The following is a 15,831-nucleotide window of genomic DNA, read 5'->3' on the forward strand; positions in this document are numbered from 1 at the left end:
AGGCATTCTTGATAGAGAAAAATCTGCAAATAAGTAAAACCATATTGCTAATCAAAAAAAAAAAAAACAACTAAGGCTTACTTAATGCTTATCATACTCCTCACATGATTCTACATGCTTTGTCTGTGTTAACACATTTAATCCTCAGAACCCCTTGTGGGAGACAGGATGTTGTTGCTCCCGTTTTACAGATGAGCAGACTGAGGCACAGAGAACTTGAACATGCACTTCTGGAAACATAAGTGGTAGAACCAGAATCTGAGCCCAGCAGAAGCACACTCTTGACTACTCTGTAATTGAACATTCTGCAAATCAAAGTAGATGGTGGCAGTGGCAGATGTTGATGGCAAAGGTAGGCATGGGGGCAATATCTCAAAGGCCTTCATATGCCATAATGAGACAGAGCTCTGACTGTATCTCATGGTCCAAAGGTTTTCAACCTGAAATCTAAGCCCACTTTTGCATGCATAGGATTTTTTCAGAGGAATGATTTCCCAGGTCTCACCCCTCCCCCAAAGTGGCAGAGAGCCACCAGAGGTTCCCTAAGCAAGAGACAGCTTGGTGGTTTGCACTCCAGAAAAATCACACTAGTAGCAATGGGGAGAAACAACTGAAGTGCAGGAATAGAGGAAAACTGAATCTACAACATAAGGTCAAAACAGAGATGGGTTTAAGGCTTGGGACATTGAAGCTCTTCTAAACATCCCAGGTCTCTATCACAATTACAGTCATAGTTTCTTTGCTGACCTTTACATTTTTTGTTATTTTCTTCCTCCTCTCTTTTCAATGTCCTCCGGGAGTAGAGAACCAAAATCTGGGTGGGTATGGAGGTAGCAGGACACTGCCAGAGTTCCAAATTGGGTGAGCTGGAATGCGGGGGCTAGAATGTGGTGGCCCCTGAGTCCTTTAGTCAGGCGGAGCTTGAGAAGCAACAGAATCTGGAGGTGACTCTTTGGTGGACTTGGGTGTTCTAGCTGGTGGCATTATTAGAAATTAAGAGTTTAATCACAGTATCTCAAAGAGGGGAAAGCTGCAAAGGATTGCTAGTATGTGAAAGAAAACCTGTGACTCCTGCAAATGAATTCTATTATTTTAAATACATATCCACTGAAACTGTCACATGTTCCCCACCAAGCAGGCTCTAAGAAAGTCGACACTACTATTGCTGTTTTGCCTCAATTCTTGGCTAAATACTTGCATAATTTTCTGAGCATCATAACGATTCCTCTGGAATTTGAAATAAAGCAACTTTTTCCTTCGAACATGCCAAGGATTTCCAAAATTGGACAGAGATGACTTATAGAGATAGATATATGATAGAGATTGAAGTAGGTGGGTGGGTAGATGGATAGATGGGTATATACAAACAGAGATATATAGCTAGATAAGTAGGTGGATGGGTACATGGATGAGTGAATGGTGGGTGGATGGATGGTGGGCGGATGGGTACTTGGATGAATGGACAGAGGGATGGATGGATGGATGAATGGATAGATGGATGGATGGACAGATGGATAAATAGTCATCCCATCTCAGGCCCAGGCACTGTGCTAAGGACTTTACATGGAGGATCTGATTGGATCTTCCTTTACCTTATTCCCATGAAGAAGACTTCATTATTGCTCCACATACACATGAGGGAGCTGAGATTCAGGAAGGTAAGTGAGTTTTTCAAGCAGAATTTGACTCAGATCTGACTAAATGCAAGCACCATAGTTTTTGTCTCTTTCTGTCACTCAGATTTTCTAGCTGAAATGGTAGACACTTCAATAATATTCATTCATTCAGTAAATAAGTCCAAAAGTACATACAACCTGTCACATAGGAAGACTACAAAATAATAAAACCATCCCTTTGGGGCCAAATTTGTTTTCATCCTAAAGCCTTCCTGAGGGCAGTTGAGATTCCTGAAGATTGCCGAAGAACAAGGGACTTTTTTCTTGTCCAGTTGATAGAAACTTTGTAGAGTGAGTCATATCCACCCAGAGAACTTCCAAGCAGATTCTGTGGTGTGGAGGTTCTGTTTCTTTTCCTATATCAAAGCAAATGTCCCACAAGTCTAAGGCCTGTTCATACAGAGAAAGGACCAAGTCCACAATTCCCACTAGCCCACAATCCAAAGCCATCACTCTGCTTTCTTCCCAAGGGACCAGCGAGGAATAAGCCCAAGCCTGCAAGATCCGGGCAGTTCTTGGAGGAGGACAGCCCATGCTTCAGGTCTTATACAGGAGGAGTTAAATGTTTCTCTTTTCACCCTTTTTGTTTCAGTGATGCATGCATAAGCGTTTCCAAGCTCAAATTATTCTGTTCACTAGCACCTTATTTATACTTTACAAAAAGTGAGGGGGGCAAAGAGAAACATATTTCAAAACCGTCATCAAGAAGGATCCTCAAGGAAGAGAATTTGTTGTCTCTCAACAAATGTGAAGCCAGGATACAAGGAGCAAAAGCAGTCATGATCTCTGCCCTTATGGAACTAATGTAAAAGTAGGCATAAAATAAGCAAATGTGATGATTATGGCAAAAGGGATGCAAGATGCCAAAGGAATGCAGTGCAAGAGGAGTATGCCCAGGCCAGTGTCTTTGATGTATTGCATATTGGGGGCTAGTGCCAAAGGAGGACATCATGAAGGTCAAGGGCTAAGCCCCCAATAACTGGCAAGAGTTTTTTCTGACTATGTTGCTTGTTTGCTTATATTAACTATCCCTCCAGATGCTCTAAGATCCTGTCCAAGAGAGCAAATGGCTAAGTACATGAATGATTACTAGGGATTGAACAGATCCTTTTTTTCAATTTTATTTATTTATTTATTCATTCATTCATTTATTTTGCAGTTGTAGATGGACAGCATCCCTTTATTTTGTTTATTTGTTTGTTTGTTTTTATGCAATGTTAAGGATCAAACCCAGTACCTCACACATGCTAGGCAAGCCCTCTACCACTGAGCTATAGCCCCAGCCCTGAATGGATCCTTAAGAGTGCTATTAAATCAGTATTCTTGCTATAGCGAGTGACCATAAAGAAAAACTCAAATAACTTAAGCAAGCAAAAGGCATATTTTTAGCTAGGAATTTCAAGGAGGAATGGGACTCAAGAATGAAGAAGTTTAGTTTGTTTTCATATCTCCAACTGCTAAAGGCTTCTTTAACATGACTCAATGTAATACAAGTGTTTGAGCAGTAACATGGCCACAGTTATCCTCAGACTTTTATCCAAGTTAATGACCCTAGAAGCAAAAGAGCTTTCTTCTCCTAGCAACTGTGTAAAATTCCAGAGAAGAGTCTCATTGGCCATCCTGGGTCACCTGAGAATATTATGAGCCAATCATAATATCTGATGATGGTGAGGGGGCACTCTGATTGGCTAGGCTAAGCTCACATGACTGCTTCTGTAAGATATGTTATTTGACTTTCCCACTAGAACTTTATGGGGTAGAGAAAAGGCTATTCCATGAGAAACTTTTCTGCATGGACAAGGACAACCAATCCATTACAGCATCCATCCAGAATTAAGCTCACTTGTCTTAGGTGCAACAGCTTAGCCCACTGGACAAAGCCTAACTTTGAATACAAAAACACCAAATTGGAGAAGAAAACTATCACCCATAAGTGTCATTTTCCCCTTGTGGGTATATTTTATTTGAATTTAAATAAAAATATTTGGGGTCTGGGGATGTAGCTTAGCATTAGAGCCACTTGCCAATAAATAAATTAAAAATTCTATATAAGAAATATTTTTTAATGGCATTAAGATACCTGAAGTTGCTCTCTTTCTTGGAAGTTGCAGTTATGTTGATTTTTACCTAGCATTTCAACTTAGTACATCCATTAAGTAACCAGGGGCTTTGGGAAAGAGGTAAATGGTGCTATGTGGTTTCTGTGCATACTGAAAACAGAGCATTTTCTTTTCCATGAAAGCACTTTATTGGGCAGGATTCACTAAGGATCCCTTGCCACCAATATGTGAGGACCTGCTCAGGGCCAGGCTATGCTCTAGGCCCTAGAAAATAGGATTCAGGCCGGGCATGGCTGTGGCAGGTGGATCACAAGTTCAAAGCCAGCCTCAGCAACTTAGCGAGTGAGGTCCTAAGCAACTTAGCGAGTGAGGTCCTAAGCAACTCAATGAGACCCTGTGTCTAAATAAAATACAAAATAGGGCCGGGATGTGGCTCAGTGGTCGAGTGCCCCTGAGTTCAATCCTCAGTACCCTCACCCCCACCAAAGAAAAGAAGAAATACAGGATTCACTGGGTAGAGAGGGAGACAGATATGTATGTATAATCTACTCTTACAAATGACCATGAGCACTTAAATAGAGATACAGACCAAGGATTTGGGTGCTTGTCATGAAGACACTGTCTTATTATGGCACAGGAAGGCATGACTCTTGCTAAGAAGGACTCTCTCGAAGGTTTCGAGAAGGAGTGTGACGAGTTTGGATGTGTGCTTTGCAAAGATCACCATGGTGCTCCATGAAAGAGAATGAACCACAAAGGAAGAAAGGGACTAACTTAGGCTGGCTTGAGAGTTTTAACAATGGAAGAGGTGGAGATAATGAGACCTGACTCACGTGCCCACCCACCTCCACAGGAGTGTGGGCATGTTATCCAGTGTGGTGGGAGAAGAGATCAAGAGATGTTTTGAGGGTAAAATAGACTATCCCATCCCACTTAGGTTCTTACGGAGAGGAGAAAAGATGGCTCAGATGGAAAAAAGTGGAGAAGAGAATCCATGATCCATCCATCTGCTTTCCTAACATACTCTTTATACTGCCCTGGAGATGAAGCCTCCTGAAGCACATTCATGGAGATCCCAGGGGATCATGGACAGCCTCACCAATGAAACGATGTTAACCCGAAGGCTTTGGTCCTTGTAGCTATCATTCTAGGAGGCCAGGTGTTCTTTCCACCATGATGCATCTATCTGCTTGGCTTTCTGTTCCTCCTGGGGCTTTTATCCACCCCACCCCACCCCCAATTACAGCAAATTTTACAGGCTAGTTATTTTCAGTAATAGCATAGTACAAACACTGGCATCTTCAATGATACATCAATGGCTGGAACTTGGTAATAAGTGGGCTACCCTTCTCTCTTGTGGTATTTCAGGAACTGGCAGTTTGCTCTCTGGAAGCAGAGATGGTCAGGTTATTTAAGGGCTAATTGGAGTGTCTCTGGCTTCTGGATGCTTCTCTTCCTTGGCTTAGCTGAGCATGCAGAGGAATTCTCTTTTTGTTTTTCTGTGGTCACATTTAATTCTCTCTCTCTCTCTCTCTCTCTCTCTCTCTCTCTCTCTCTCTCTCTCTCTCTCTCTCCTCTCTCTCTCTTTCTCTCTCTCTCTTTGGAAGCCAAGCAGATTTAATTGTGTAAACATGAGCAATGGTAATTGAGTAAATGAAGTTGGAAACCAAGGTATGATGTTTTTGTTTTGCTCTGTAAGAGAAAAAAAAATAGGGAGCTTGTTTTTCTAGGGTGGCAAACCTCACTGTCAGAATTCTGGACAGACATTTGGCAGGGAGGAATCCATTTATGAATTTCTCATCAAGACCCACTGAGCTAAAATACGTATCTGCTACTTCTCGGATTATGGATCAACCCTAGGGATGCTTCATTGTTTCCTTAACCCCTGGATCAAGTAGTTTGATACACCCATTCAGTTACCTGGGTGAGAATAGGTAGGAAGTTTCCATGAGAATTACACACTCAGGTAACAAGCATTTATTGCAAGAGCCACAAGTATATGTGACAGAGATGTACCTAACTTCAAGGCAGTGCTGTCAGCAAAATATAAGATATGGACTACTTTCTCTTTTAACAATAAAAGGAACGGTCATTGCCTGCCTTTAAATAGATATCATTTAAAGTTGACTTTTTTTCCTAAATTCTATGGACACCCATTTTTTCCCCTAAACAATTTAAATAAGAAGAAATGGGTAAAGATACTTTTTGGTCCTATATGCCAAACATTGAGGTGGTCCAGCAAGAAAAGGATCCCATGGAGTCTTGCTTTTAATAGATGATATTGCCAGAATATTATAGTTATCCATATCCCCCACTCTTTTTTCCTTTCCTATTAATGTCACTAGAATTCCACTTCCTATACGCCTGCCGTAAAATTCATTTTCCCAATTGAAAATTCACGCAAACCAAGAAGCAAACTTGGCAACAGAGTATGTCCCCCTCGCTGTACAGATTGCTTTGTAAACCAGAGCTAGCAGAAAGGAGCGGGTCCAAGGTTAATGAGACACTCATTATGGAGAGAGAACAGTGGACGCCATCGGTACACTGTGCCTATATGGAAGGAGAGGCTATTGTTACAGGATGTTTGCAGTGCCGATATTGTAAACCACATGACAGATGGGTCAAGTGCTGATTACGGTATTCTAACATTTGGAATAGCAAGTAACATATTTGATAAGCTGGCAAGTTTTTATATATGATTCAACCCACAATATAAAAGCCACGAGAATTCCAAATTGAAAATAATTAAATGAGCTGGAAACAATCAGATACCACACATTTTCCCCCAAAATGACAGATTTTGACATGTTGAAATTCCACAAAGGGAGCAAGAATATTTCCCAGCTAACTTGAACTAATAACGGCCCTTCGTCTGCTTTGGCAAAGCAATTAATTCCAGCCTTCTCACAATGTGGAGGTAACAAATAAACATTTGGAGGCACCTTAGACTTTAGATCTCTCCCATGCCTGCAAGGGACACCGAAAAGACATGAATACTTGGAATTTATAGGTGAGGAAACTAAACTAAGTAGCAGGTGCAAGGTTACCTGGAAAGCCGGTAGGTAGCCTATGGGGGTTGAGGAACCAAATCTTCCAACTATTCAGACATCATGTCCTGTTACCTGGTCACCTGAATGGAAGAAGCTGCTATTGGTACATAAGCGTTCTTCATGGTACAAAAGCATCTCTTCTTTGGGTCAATGATGTTGCCATCATCATTCATACACATCCATCTAGATGAGGCATCCAGTATTTGCTGTGGGTGTCTCAGTAGGGGTGGTACCAGAGACGCTGGTAAGAGTCTGTCAAATAATGTCACGCCTCTGTCACACGTTCAAGTAATGCCGAGAAAGTATCAGCTCTCCATTTGTGTTTGATCATTTGTTGGGTTGTTCTTTTCAGAGTTTGTCACCCTTTGTCAAAGTCACTTTGTCTCTTTTACTTTTTTTTTCTTTTCTTTTTTTTTTTTTTTAACCGCCTCTCTTCACCTACCTGAGCAGGTCCCCCGCCACCTCCTGGGCCTCCTCCTCCTCCACCCACCCAAACGCAGACCAGCATGTTATATCAGAGGCTCAAAGGCATGCCTAGGCCAACATCAAGTACTGTAAACTTCTATTGTTCCTGTACTCGGCAGCTTTCTAGTTTAGTTGGCTTTTCTGTTCACTTTCCCTTCTTGAAATTTTGTTTCAGTTTGGAATACTAAGCTGAGGCTTGGGCTCTCGAGTTTAATGCTGTAGGTTTTGAGATACTCAAAGAGAGCATTTATTTCCAAATGTCCACATTTTTTTTTTTGTCTAGCTCTGTCTGACATATGCAACATTTTCAAATCTCAATGTCAGCACAAAATAACATTGTTGTTGCATAACATTTTGCATGACAATTTTTTATATGTTATGAGCTTCAATTCTGTTGTATGAAATGTTTCCTAAGTATACTGTATTTTTAGTTCTCTTTTGTCAGTGCTCCAGCTAGTGCAAGATTGGGGGACAGGAATATTGCAGTACATTTCAAGACAGCAGAAGTGATGCAAAAAAAAAAAATCATTTCTAAGCACAAACTTTTCCTTGACCTCCGGGTGGGGGGGGGGAGCGCTGAAGGATTTTACACAATATTCTCTTTAAAGACAACATCTCAGAGAAATCATGTCTAGTCTTTTTTTTTTTTTGCCTCCTTGCCATTTAGCTAGTAAATCAGCTATGCAAATGAACAGGAAAATAGTACTATGTCTCACTCAAATGGCTTGATCTACAGATAATGGAACCATAATTAATTGATGGTCAACGAAAGTCTGGCTAAATGGGTGAATTGGCAGATCAAGTGTTCTAGATTAAAAGATTCTTAACCAGCTCACTTGAATGGTTGCATGTTCAAGTAAAATTGAAAAAGGTTTGATTAAACATACTGTCTGTATATATATTCATCAGGCATACACATATCTGGTACATGTGCACACACTCTTAGAAAGCCTGTGTGCACATGCACACTTTATGTGTATCTATGGATTTCTATATTGTAGTCAATCTAAAAGTACCGCATATTAAAACAAATCTTCAGGTGGTCCTATCTTAAGCATCTTGGATTTCTCCAAACATAAAAAATTATTCACGCTTTTTAAATTTATTTTTTCATTTCTGCATTGTATGTTAGATACAGCAAGAATCCCCTTAGATTTGGTGAGTATTCCATCCAAAAGGAAAATGCTCTCTGTTTTTAAAGTGAGAGATCTCAAAGATGTGTCCCAGTGGAATTTCCTGCAGATTTGTATTAATGTGCAGGCTTGTCTGGTTTCTATAAAATGTATGTAAGTGTGTGATGTATGTATGTGGGTGTATGTGTCAAATGGGTAATAAGTATAGGATGAGGAATTTGCAAATTGATGTGTAAATGTGAGTATCAACTAATAAAAAATAGTAGCCTATGCATATTTACTATCAAAATGCAAATACCTCACTCTACACATATTACTCAAACATATATACGCAGTATGTTTGTAGAAATGCCTGAAAGCCTATTAATGAAATTATGATAGTCTCCTTATAAAATTACAAACAGATCAGGGGCCCCAAAAGCACCAGTCAATCTTTCTCTGAGTATTTCTTGCTCTGGACCAGGCAAGAGCTGTCAACACTCAACTTCCACATCTCCTCACTGGCTGTTGGCCTTTCTCCATCTGACACAAGTCTGATGTTCCCCCAGAACTCCCCTCTTCATGCTCCAACCAGATCCAGCCACATTTCCACCTGGGCGTGGCAGAGACAATGGAGATTCCAGTGCCCTGAAAGCCCTTGTCATGCCAGCCACCAGGCCTGGTTGGACAATCTTACCCAATCCTCTTCTCCAGTCTTGGCCCCCAGGGACTCCAACGTTCTTTTTGCATTCTTTTCACCAAATTTATTTTTCATTAGGAAATCCTAACTTACTAATGATATGATAAGAAATACACAAAAGGAAGTTATGAGGACCTTTACTATAAATTAGCCATCTAGAATTTTGTTTAATCTCCAACCCCTTCCCCCCAAAAAAGAACCTTTTTATGAAGTTTTTTGTTTGTTTGTTTTGTTTTGTTTTGTTTTGTTGCAGTACTGGGATTGAACCCAGGGCTTTGCACAAGCTAGGCAAGTTCTCTGCCACTGAGCCACATCCCCAGCCCTCAGCAGTCCTTTTGTGAACCTATATACCTCCTGTGCAATTCTGCTGAACAACTTCTTTCCATTGGACCCCATGTGTTCTAAATGACTTTGAGGCTTCAAGGTCTGAAAGGGACTCAGCCGGAAATGCAAATTTCCCTGCAAGTTCAGTCTCACTTGATGTTTCAAATATGATTCTTTTCTCCAATAAAAATATGGATAATTTTTTGGCAGTATCATGGCCTTGCCAAACATTGCCAAGCACAGCTCTCTGAAGGCTGCAATGGAAAGCCAGGGATGGTTCAGTTTCTTCCTGGGCTAGGTGTGGTGCACAGAAAAGAAACTAAAACAAAACAAAACAAAAAAGAAACCAAAAAACAAAGACATTGTTGCAATCTAATGGATAAATCTTCAATTAGAGCAACCAATGGCACAAACTACTACCACTTTGTGTAATAATCTATCTCCAAAATCCTTTTTGAGAATTCTCTTCTGCCTTCTCCATAATAGCCTGGAAATGTCTATTTTTTGTTTGTTTGTTTGTTTTTTTTTTGTTTTGGGTTTTTTTTTTTTTTCAATCTCCTCCCTAGACACCTTGAAGCACACAGAACTTTAAATCTGCTTTTTCAAAATTAATATCCCAATACCAACATACATACCTAGAATGAAAAAAAATATGCTGTAGTATTAAATGCTGAATGACCATTCTAGAAAATAGACACAGCAGCGATCAAGATTAAGCTTCTATTACATCTTCCCACCTCAGGTAGCCTGAACACAGACTAGAGAATGACATAGGATAGTGCTTTTATGCTGTCTTTAAAGAACATGTGTACAAAATGTCACTAAATTTGAAATGGGCTGTCATAGTCTTAATGTAGCTTCCTATGCAAATTTGAAGCTGGAGCACTGCTTTTTCCTAATACCTATTATAACGATGGTGATAATAATAAAAAACGGTTCTATGGTTTGCTCACTACTAATTACATGGCACTTAACATTTGCATGAAACTTTTTTTTTAAAAAGTCGGTAACTATTCAAAATTTCTTATCCACTAGTTCTAATGGCCATGCAACTAGCCTGCCACGTTCGCTGAATTTTAACACTAATTCTTGTACTACAGAAAATGTAGGCCGGTTAATCACTCCTGCCAAAAAGCTCGAAGATACAATACGTCTCGCTGAACTAGTCATTGAAGTCCTTCAACAAAATGAGGAACACCACGCAGAGGTGAGCAGGCTCGGTGGGAAATGTCTCTGAGCTTCCCTTAGCTGTGGTCACAGAGCTGACTCAACCAACCAGGTCCTGAATCAGATGCCTTAACTGCCATTTTCTTTTAACTGGGCTTGCAAAAAGAATCAAAGTGGAAGTTTTGGAAGGAGAAGACTTTGGAAAGTTGCTTAAAGCAAGCACGCAGTGGTTGTGGGTTATACATTTCAACCTTAAGTTTTCATATGTTTCTAGCAAGAAACTAATGAGGTGAGTTCATCTTAAAGTGAATTATTCAAGCCACATTTGGTTACCATTATACAGAACACACAAATTCTAGTTTTCTTTCTTTTTATTTTTTATTTATTTATTTATTTTTGGTCTTTTGTGGTTATTTTTTGTGGCCGCCACTGTTGTTTCAAAGGGTTCTTTGGTGTGTGAATCGAGAGCCATGTTTTTGAATCTATCTCTGTAACTTATTCTTCTTGTACTAGGATCTCTTTTTTATTTATTTATTTTAGATCACCTGGGTTGTTAAACGCAGTGACAGAAGCAAATTATTCTGTGTCGTTCAACTTGTCAGTTTCCTAATACACACCTAGATAAATACAGTTCACTCTTTTATTTTTCAAACCACTATAAATATTATGATTTTGATAATAATGATAAACAGAGATTTCAAGACCCACTAAATCCCAAACCTATATGGACTTAAACAACCCAACCCTCCAAGAAGTGATTTCTACATTTTATGAAGATGAATAGTAATAGCAGTACTCATTTAAAATTTGAGCTTGAAAATAATGTCTCTCTTAAAATAGCCTCTTTTAAAATTACACCAATTCTCCTTCTGCATTCAGATTTACAGAAAAGGGGGAGGGGTAAAAGTGTTCCATAAAAGTTATTTCCCACACACCTAAAGGGATCATTCCCAAGACTAACGGAAAACTGACAGACCAGTTAAGAGATACATAATACACCATAAATCCAACCAGCCCAACTAATGCCTGATTGCATATTTAAATTTCCTCCCTGTTTTTCTACTGTTCTATTCAATCTTGGCTGATCGTGGCAGGGGAAAGAGGTATGTGACTAAATCGAATGAACCGGCCACCTGCTGTCATACTCTGTGCATGCCCTTCTAGTACCATGTCTTCTAATGGGACTTTCCCCCCCCGATGCTCCTGCTTTCTAACACTGACCCAAGGAATGTAACAGCAACTTCCAGTGGACTGCTTGTGACATGGGTGGCTCTCCACGGCAGGGTAAATGTGGGGTGATTCTCTTGTGCGTGCATGAAGCGATTGGTATACCTACAATGACTGCAGTTACATCCCACACACGCCTCCCACCTGCCTTGATTCTGTCCTTAGCCTGTGGTAGTTCCCTATGTCCGTCTGTACTTCCCTTTATTACAGCAAATGAGTCCCAAGCTTAGTAACTAGAAGCTCGTCGGAGTGATACTAATCTCCCTCTAGACTGTCTGTATGTGAGTCATATATACAGTATTTATATATAGAGAGAGTGCCGAAGAATCACCATGGCCCCGAAAGTCCCCTCTGAGGATGGGCTACAGTCCCCTTAGGTGGGAATCATTAACTCATACATCACCTAGCAAGGACCCTCAGCTGTGAGTGACAGGGGACATCAAATCAACAACCTCCAGCCACGCACACCTGGGCTGACTTCCTGACCCATGAGTCGAGTTAGGATTTGTCTTTATCACACACGATGGTCTTTTTAGATCGGGGGCATTCAGGGTTCCAGCAATGGTGGTAAGTGTTTTCTTTCTGGGTATCTTCAAAATCATCTCCAGAAGCATGGGGGGGGCGGGAGCTCCCACCTGCCTTCTCCAGATTTGAGGGGTCCAGGCTTGATCCATACATTTGTGAGACAAGGACCCAAGGAAGACAGTCTGTCTCAGTCCCCACTGTGCTTTTAAGTGAATAACAGAAGAAAAACAACTTGATTAATGATCAAGTTATTATCTGAGGCTACTACAGGCTAAGAAATGATGTTGAGTTTTTCTACATCTCTCCAAAGGGCCACCAAGGGAAAGTTTATATTCTAAGGAAGGCCTTTTTCACATTTCTAAAAAGGGCTTTATCACTAACTGCTAAACATTATCCCACCTAGCCTCTCTAATCATCAACACAAAATATTTTAACTTTGTATATTTAAGCCATTTAGGGCCAGCACCATGGCACCTGTAATCCCAGTGGCTCAGAAGGCTGAGGCAGGAGGATCACGAGTTCAAAGCCAGCCTCAGCAACTTAGTGAGTCCCTCAGCAACTTAGCCAGATCCTCTCTCTAAATAAAATATTTAAAAGGGCTGGGGATGTGGCTCAGGTAGTTAACCACCTCTGGGTTCAATCCCTGGTACCAAAAAACAATAAATAAATATATATATAAATAAAAGTCATTCAGGAATACAAGCTCAAATACACACAATAAATTTGAATAAATTCAAATAAATTCGATTCTGTTTTTATTAGTACCTTTAGAAGTTAGGGAAGAGAACTTTAACACCCTTTGGATTTCCAGAGATCAAATTTTCTTTTAGATCAATGTATAGGATTATTTCCCAAATTAGTCATTTCTCCCCATCACAGAATCCTATTTATTACTCAGTCAGAGCTGCCTATGGAGCATCTTCTATCTGCTGAGGCAAGTACCCTGGTGCTTTGTGAGGGGCAGAAGGGAGCCTTGCCCTTCAAGGGAGAGAATGCAGGGTAGCAGGAACTCAGGCTATGTGCCTGAGAAGCTGTGCTGTGAACTCCTGCTGTGCCTCCTCCTTGCTTTGTGACCTTGACCTAGTTACTCAACCTCTCTTATCCCATAAATTGGAGATAACGGTGGTCCTTGTTAGAGGCTACTTTAAGCAAAGGACCTGACCTTGTGCCTGACACACAGCAAGTAAAAGCTTGGCTATTGTGGTATTAAATATATGATTGTCTGATCATGCCAAGGACAAAACCTATATGGAAAGTGCCAGATGAATGAGAACAGACAGAAAGTGTTGAAAGGAGAGGGAGTCCTTTCATGGTGGAGTGGTCCTGAAAGCCCCCCCTTACACACACACACACACACACACACACACACACACACCTATTTATTCTCACTGTCCCCTTATTGATTGCCATCACCTAAGAGGCTTGAGGAAATTCAGATTCCCAGATCTTGCCCCAGCTCCATTAACTGGCCTATCCTAGGGAGCATCAGTCACTTTTCAAAGCTGCTCAAGTGTTTCCAGCACACAGCCCAGGTCGAAAGTGCCAAGGTGCAGCAGAAAGGTGGAATTTTCCCTGGCACACCTCAGATAGGGTTTTTCTTCCAAAAAGAATGAATTTTTTTTCTCGTGCCCAGTACTCACTACCATTTTCTCTGAGTGCTCAGTAAACCCCTTAAAAAAATCATTCCCCTTAAAAAAAATCATTAAGTCCTAAGCATGGATCTTGACCATGAAGCCATGCTGTTGGGCAGTACTACACAAAAGAAATTAACCTGCCCCCATCCAAAAACAAATAAAAATTAACAATCTTTAAGCCATATTTAATTCCAAGATAAAGCAATTAAATGTCCCAAGAGAAAAAAAAAATTGCCTTGGCTAAGAACACATTCTATACTGTGAATACATGCCATTTAGGGTAACAATTGTCACATTTCTCTCATTCTTCCAGTTAAATTCTGTTCGAAAAGCCTAATGCACATATGAATTATGCTTTCACATATTGTTGCTTTCTCTCCCTGATCTCTCTCTATGTATACGTATGTATATGTATATATGTATTGTGGTACACAGAGGGGTACATATATACATGTTAGTTTGTGTGCAAAACAAAGTGTGTTCAGTGTGGTGAACTGTACCCCTAAAGCACACAGCTTTGTCTTTGAATAGGGAAAAGCACTGGGTAAGTATTTAGAAGCCAATATGTGACTCTGAATATCTTTGGAAGAAGTTTATTGAGACTTCAAATACCCATGAACATTGCAAATTAGCTCCCCACAAACTCTGAAGATTTGCTCATGTACAAAAATAGCATTTACCTGTAGGAACAGGCACGAAATAAATAAATATGTATCATCTATTTTTTGAAGGCGTTCCTCAAACCAGTCACATACACTTTGTTCATTGAATCGATATTACACTTTGGATTTTTGGTTATTATTGCCCTTGAGAGGATCTTTATCTCTTACTTGAGAGTTAAATTGGATGATAGGGTTTTTAAAAGAATTACCTTACAGAAATAGCTCTTGTTTTTCACTTCTTCTGCAAGTCCCAAATCTAAATTCTCTTGGTTCACTCAAATTTTAAATTCCCCCACCAACCTCCATAATGATGACCCATACCACAGTACTTACTGTTCTTTTTAAGGTTGCCAATCTAGATGATTATTATTTCAAGGACTGTAGATACTCGCTTGGCATTATATTAAATTACAACAAGGGATTACATTCATTATAGGTGGTAAAAGTGGTGTTTCTGATGGTCTCTGGTCTATAACTTTTAAATAAAAGCTGGTAAAAACCAAATATGAGATTGGGTTAAGAAATTTTTAACTTCAGATATTTATGGTTTGTTTTTCTTTTGGTTTGTGGTTTTTTGTTTTTTTTTTCCTTCTTTTTCTTGACATTGTGTCTGGAAAAGCAACCGGGTCTACCCAGCTTTGCTTGGCTCACCCTGAAGAAGTAGTTGATCAATAAAAGAAAAAATACTCACCTTTGTGAATTTTATAAATATCCTGGATCAGATTTGATGAGAGTCGGCCCTCCATATAGGGTTAAGGGTGGGGATGGGAGTCCAGCAAGTTCCAGTATTTAGAGTCTCTGCCTAAGAGGCTGAAGGCTGGGAAAGCTTGGGGGGTGGGCAGGGGATTTCTTCCTCTGCTGGATTTAGTCAGTAATTAGAGAAGCAACCCCAGACTCCAGGTTTCTCACCCCAGATGGTCAAATTACAATAAAACCTCATCAGTTCAGACCCAAATGCTTGGAATCTGTGACAATACTCTTGCAGATGTGGCTTTTTTAATTTCTCCTAAGTGAAATTTTTGGCATGATCTCAAACTTGCCCTTGAAATTCTAACTGCTCTTCTTACTAGTTAGAGACTTTCCATAGTTTTTCTATCCCATAACCTATGAAATTAAATCCCCCACTTTTAAAATTTCAATTTATATGTTAAATTATCCACAATTATTAGAAGAATTTTTTTAAAGTACACATTTGTGATACATGGGTATGATAACCCATGTAGACTTTA

At 40.0% G+C, this 15,831-nt stretch overlaps 1 protein-coding gene across 1 annotated transcript in view; it reads left to right on the forward strand.

The window, feature by feature from the left end:
• Positions 1-15,831, forward strand: part of LOC139706379 (calcium-dependent secretion activator 1-like) — a 196,913-nt gene that overhangs the window by 149,212 nt on the left and 31,870 nt on the right. The window contains 2 exon segments of the mRNA XM_071614040.1: positions 10,488-10,594; positions 11,649-11,657. Coding sequence (XP_071470141.1) covers positions 10,488-10,594; positions 11,649-11,657 — 116 coding nt within the window.

The sequence above is a fragment of the Marmota flaviventris genome, chromosome 1 (assembly GCF_047511675.1).
Source record: "Marmota flaviventris isolate mMarFla1 chromosome 1, mMarFla1.hap1, whole genome shotgun sequence".
NCBI classification, from domain to species: Eukaryota; Metazoa; Chordata; class Mammalia; order Rodentia; family Sciuridae; genus Marmota; species Marmota flaviventris.